The sequence below is a fragment of the Eschrichtius robustus genome, chromosome 2 (genome assembly GCF_028021215.1).
Source record: "Eschrichtius robustus isolate mEscRob2 chromosome 2, mEscRob2.pri, whole genome shotgun sequence".
Classification (NCBI taxonomy): domain Eukaryota; kingdom Metazoa; phylum Chordata; class Mammalia; order Artiodactyla; family Eschrichtiidae; genus Eschrichtius; species Eschrichtius robustus.
Window position 1 is genome coordinate 171,623,176 of NC_090825.1, and position 6,000 is coordinate 171,629,175.

The window sequence follows — 6,000 nt, forward strand, 5'->3', positions numbered from 1 at the left end:
ATCTAGATGGCAACTTCATGTGAGATCCTGAGCCAGAACCATCTGGCTATGCTGCTTCCAAATTCCTGACCCACAGAAACTTGGAGATAATAAATGTGTCTTGTTTTCAGCCACTAAGTTTTGGGGTAATTTGATATGCAATAGATAATTAATACATAACCTAACTTAAGAAGGTATGCCTATATTCAAATGGAAATATGTAGCCACACATGCAAAATCGATACCTAATAATAATGCAGATCCTGTAGAGGCACTGAAAAAGGTGATGTCAATCATCCTACGTTGTGACATTGTAGAAAGCTGCCCACAGTATTTTGCTAAATGGGGAAAAAAGCAAGGGGCAGAAGAGTTTGTAATAGTTTTCAGTGTGATCCCATTTTTGGAAGAAACAAAGTCTTATCTGTGCTTCTGCATAGGAAATAGTGGCAAGGGGCCTTCTTTAATTCACTTCAGGTTGTTTGGTTTTCTTCTAAGAATGCTTTATTCTTGAGATTTTTTTTTTGTTTAAACAAAGGGAAAAAATGATTAAGTGAAAGAACTAAGATATCAGTCAATGCCTATCGCTGGCATTAGCCTTAATTCCCCTGATTCAATAAACCTCCCTTTTTGTCGGCTCTTGGTGGCTTTGGTCATTCCGATGGGGGTTGACAAGGCCAGAGACCTCTGGAGGCCCTTGAACATTTCACTCAGCCTTGAACCCAATCTTGAGCCTGGGTTGAGGGCTATGGGAGTCAGGGGCTCTGGGACCCAGTTTGAAAACCACCTTCCTGGAGAAAAGGGACACCATATGCTGTACTTTATCACTCTCCTCTGGCTTCCTTTGGTCAACTGTTCCACTACCCAGATGCGTGTATTACATTTATACAAGAGGGAGGAAACCTTTTACTGCAGCCACAGAATGCCAGGAAAAGGTAAGATGATGGTGGATGACTTTCCATGGCCTGATTCCAGCTGTCAAGGAATGTTCTGCCTTTTTAGGACTTTTGGAGAAGCTTGCAAAAAGATCATCTTTCACTGCCCTGGAGTCTATGGAGCACAATGAAACTAACGTTTGGGTGGCTTTTCCTTGTAAAAGTTATTCTTTTAAAAACAGCTACTTACTTACTTATGTATTTATGTGTACATGTGTGTGTATGTATGTATTTGAGTTCTCAAATATGCATGCACGGATGGAGAAACCTGATTTGGCATTTCTGGTAAAGGGATCCATGGAAGAATAATGTATCCCTTCATCCATTTCTACTTTGATGGTTCACCCAGCACTTTTGTGTAGATTCCCTGAGAGGCAGTGTAGTGAGGTGCTCAGACAGACAGGCTTGGGTGTAAATGGCTTTCTGGGAACTTTCTGGGAGGCCAGAAATTCTCTAGATCCTAATGAGAGGTGGTTACATAGAAGCAGATGTTTATCACAACTCACTAAACTCTTTACTTATCTGTCCATTTTATAGTATGTCAATTATACCTCAATTTCAAAAGGAAAACTCTGAGTCTTCAAAGATCATGTCCAAGGTTCCTGCCAGAGGTTAGGAAACCAGTCAGGTGAGATTAGGAGGGGCCACAAGGCGGCTACAGGTGATAAAGATAGAAATACAAAGAGTGTTGACAAGCATCAACAGAACTTGGTAACTGAACTACAAGGAGGCCAGGCTGGAGGTGGCCCCAGTGGAGAGCCCATTCATTCAAGAGAAGTGAATGAGCTGAGCTTTGGAACCTACTGCTATCAGAACACAGACTGATAAATGCATCGCCCAGCTAATGAGCCAAACAGGATATCTCCCTCAGAGTTGCCTCTACAATACATGCCACACCCCACTGACTCACAACCGAATTGTGATCATGCCTGAAAAAGGAAATGACTCACTTCTAGATCCTGGCACACAGGGTGGGCAAAAAGCAATCGGAATTCCAGGACTCTCAGAAAAAAGTAAAAAAGGAAGTTCAGGCAAGGGGCATTCACAGTGGGGATCCCGGAGGAGGACCTTCTGTCATCCCCTCTCCCAACCAGGCGATTGCAGTTTCGATTACCACTAATCCACTTTGCACAAGGAATCATCTTACACACAAAATGTGCTCCTGGAAAGGTTAGAAATATTAAAACATCTTAAGGCCCTTTAAAGAACAATAACCCCCTTCCCTGGATAACAAGCCTTCCCCTGGCGACAGTGAATCAAATATTTGCTTGTCATAGACGGCTGAAGACCCCACCAACAGGAAGACCCCGCTACTACCTATTTCTGTCTGAACAGGTCATCCAAAAGCTGGCCAACAGTTCCAGGCAGTGTTTAAATGAAAAGTGAATGGATTTCACCGTTACAGGGAACGGTCAGCTGGGAAATAAATCCCATAGCCTTGCTCGTGGGGACGGGGATGAGGAACAGTGAGCACCGAGGGACAGCACAGCAGATGGGTGTCTCCACAGCAGGCAACACAGTCCTGAACCATGGGTCAGAACTAGGCCTGTTTCAAACACCATAGCCCAAAGAAACCACACCTCTTTCTTGTTTTCTCCCTGTTCCAGAAGCAAGATTTGGGTTTTCTATGTCAGTTTCATTTGAATTTCAGCAAAAGCAAACTGGAGCTCCCAATCCCTTATCTCCTCATGCTGGAGATGCCTAAAATTACACAAGCACTGCACCCTCCCTTAGAAAACAAAAACAAAAACAAAAAAAACTAAACTCTAGCCCTTTAGACCTCTCCTGTCATGAATGACAGGTCACGAACAACGTTATCGAAACAGAAAAGGGGAATACACATTTCTGCTTTTTCTCCAGCACACAAATGAGGTGGTAAATGCTTTCGATGTTTTCCTTCCTCTGTTACTGAAGATAGTGGTTGTTCAGGGAAATCAAAATAATACATGGAATCATTTTCTTGAAAAAGAAATGGCGGGAGCTAACAGACTCAGCGGAAAATGAATGAGACATCCTTTTACCAGTGCTCTTTTCCACACGAGGTGTCGTCAAGGTATTTTCGTCAAGGTATTTTCCCCAAGGGTGATCTCTCGATGGTAGATTTTGTTGCCTTTGGGGAGGGGTAGCCTGTTTCTATCACTGTTCACTGCTGGCTACTTCCACAGTGTCTTAGCAACACATGGTCTCTTGCTTGACAGCGGGGCAGAGTGTGGATGCTGTTAATGTACTTAATGTGGAATATGAAAGGCCATCCAAGCACTGAGCAAAAAAAGGCATCTAGAATTGGGTCTTATCAGGGGAGGAACCCTACAGATAAGAGCAGGAATACTGTGGAAAGACAGAATGAGGCACATATTTCTCTTAAAGATTTGCAGTCTCAAAAACACTCTCCCTATCTTTTGCCAGTGTTGCCCTGGAAGAAAAATATACCTGGCAATGATCAATGAATAACCCTGGGGCTTGCTGCTAAAGCAGACACAACTCTTCGCGGGACCACTCTACTTTCTGAGTCTGGATGTGTCCTTGGCATATTTGAGACTCCACACACAACTGTTAACTGATTTTGATCTGGCTAAGGGAAAGCATGCAGTTAAGATTCCAATTACTTCCATTCCCAAAGGAAACAGACAAGAAATTCCCTCCCCCTCGGGGCAAACTGGAGTAGTCAGGGCTGCTACAAATGTACCTCCTTGTTTTAACACCAGAGAAGATACTTAGTAGCTGCCAGCTAGCTCTCAGGAGCCTGGGGAACACACCAGACGCTCAGCCTCCTTGAGACCCAAAATACACCAGATCCTCCGCCACCCAGTGAAAGAGGAAACTGAAGGAAGCAACACATCTTGCTCAAGACCTCACTGCCATCATTTCCTCTTAGGAAAGGAGTGGATCGCACGTGAAATACAGGCTAATCAAAGTGTCTCTTGACCAAGCCACGCTCCCTTTGCTTCATACAACTGAATGGCTGAATTATTACAGTAATCCTCTGCCATGTTCAACCTCCCTTCCTCTCCTCCCAGAGGAAACTGATGTCACAGGTACTGATTCCAAGAGTTCAAAGCCACCTCCCTGCCAATAAAAACAAAAAAAAAAAGCTTCCTGCATCCTGTTAATCAGACAATCCCAATCCTTTTCTAGGCCCAGCTGGTTGTAAGTAGGAAAAGGACCATTTCTCTATTTTCCAGAGCGAGGTCAAATGCCTCTGGCAGCCAGTAGACAACTCAGGATGGTGCATCAACTAGCCTCTTACCCAAATCTAAATTTCAAACCCTCTAAAACGAAATGTTGTCATGTGGGCAGCTCAGCTGAACCCATTCAGCGCCTCTGAACAAACAAGGCAACCCGAGGGGTCCATCCGGTCCCTGACTTTCTGTCCCTGCCCCTGCTCGGCTGAAGGTCTCCGCGAAGTGCCCTTCGCATCCGATCGAGGAGGAGCGGGAGTTTCTGAGGCAACGTTTCAGCCTGGCAAGGAAACAAGGCCTTGAGAGTGGCCTGGGGGGCACGTCTGCGAACATGTCCCGGGAGGGCTGGGTGAGGGCGGCCCCCGAGGACAAAGTGGGGACGAAGGCCTCGCCACAGACCGAGGGGAAAACTGAGGCCTTCGCCGAAGGGGCCGAGGCGCTCGGCGGGCGCCTCGGCCACGCTAGCAGAGCTTCTCCAGGGGCCCGGGACATGACGCCTCCTTTGTGACAGGAGCGGGGACCAACCTGAGGAATCTCCTTGAACCTCCTCACCGAGAACAAGGTGCGCCGCTAGTCTTGAGCCAGCCCCGCCCGGCGCCGCGCGCGCTTCCGCAGCCACCGCTTCCCATTGGCCAAGGGGAGTGGCTCGAGGCTCGCCTGTTCGAATGGCGCCCTATGGGAGCTCGGGGGCGGGGCTGAAGGCGGTGCCCTTGGGCGGAAGCGTGGTGCGGGGTCCGCGATGTACGCGTTCCTCTCGGCTCCGGGAGCCAGCAGCGCCCTTGGGCAGCAGAAAGCCAACTTGGCCGCCGCCGTAACCCCTGAGGGTGAACCGGCGCAGGGGCGCGCCCGCAGACAACCCTGAGCGTGCTGCCGGGGACCAGGCTGAGCAGCCGGGTTTCGGGTCACTCTCACCCCTAGAATAACTCTGGAAGGGGGTCCCTCCCCCCATTGGTGGAGACCCGCGTACCCGGCTCTAAGACAAGAGGATCTGCAATCGGGTGGAGACTTGTGGGGAAAGCCGCATCCCGCATTCCCCTGACTCCCCCAGACCCCTCAGACCCTCCCAACCCTCGCGCTCCCCTTAGTGCTCCCTCCAGCCATTTGGGAAGGATTTCGTGCCATTTTCCCACAAGTTTCCCAAGGGTGGAATTATTTTTCGTTCTCTTCCCCCGCAAAAAAAATTACCAAGGAGCTCCCCTAGTTCGCGGTCTCACCCGCACCCCGCTCGGGCTTCTGGAGCCAGCCTTACCTGCACCCGCCGTCGCAGCGATGAGCAGGGCGACGGCCCAGCGCAGCCCGCAGCCCGCGAGCCTCATGTTCCCAGCCTCTGCCTGTCACGCCTCGGGCCGGGCTGCTGTCCTCTGTGTCCGCTCTGGAAACCCGGGCTTCTCGCGGCCCTGACGCGACTGCACGCGGGGCCCCAGTCATTTGCAGCATTTCAATGTGAGGTTTCCCGTAGAGGGAGGAGTTTGCAGTGGGGTGATTTTCAAACATCTTCACCTCACTGCGAGAGGAGGAGTTTCGAGAGGAGGAGTTTGGAACGGCCGATGTGACATGGGCTCCTTAACCCATGAAGCCCTGACTCGGATTCCAGTCCTTTCCAAAGCCGCTTCTGGACAGGCTGCCGGATGTGTCCCATTTGGGTAGCCCCTGAAGAGAGGAGCCGCCGCCACGCCCACCCCCAAATGGAAATGCGCGTCTCCTGAAGGATCTCCCTTACATTTCTCTCCACTTTTAATTGTTACGTTCTCTTTGGTGCCCAAAGAAGATTAGCAACCACCTGTCCTTCCAAATCGTCTAATTGGCCAATGACATCTCCCCTCTGACTCCAAAGGAAAAAACTAGAGATGTTGGAAACTACACCCCCCTATCTCTGTCTCTACTTGCCTTTTCCTTTGTAGGAATTGTTT

The 6,000-nt window shown here is 49.1% G+C and overlaps 1 protein-coding gene across 4 annotated transcripts in view; it reads right to left on the bottom strand.

The window, feature by feature from the left end:
- The window catches only part of LDLR (low density lipoprotein receptor), a 37,150-nt gene extending 31,597 nt beyond the window's left edge, over nt 1-5,553 (bottom strand). For 3 of the 4 annotated variants that reach the window (XM_068536956.1, XM_068536955.1, XM_068536953.1), the window contains exon 1: nt 5,340-5,553. In XM_068536956.1, the coding sequence (XP_068393057.1) occupies nt 5,340-5,406 (67 nt within the window). In that variant the 5' untranslated portion in view covers nt 5,407-5,553. The remainder of the gene's footprint in view (nt 1-5,339) is intronic. The other variant, XM_068536954.1, reaches the window with a different exon arrangement.
- Between the last annotated feature and the right edge of the window lie 447 nt (nt 5,554-6,000).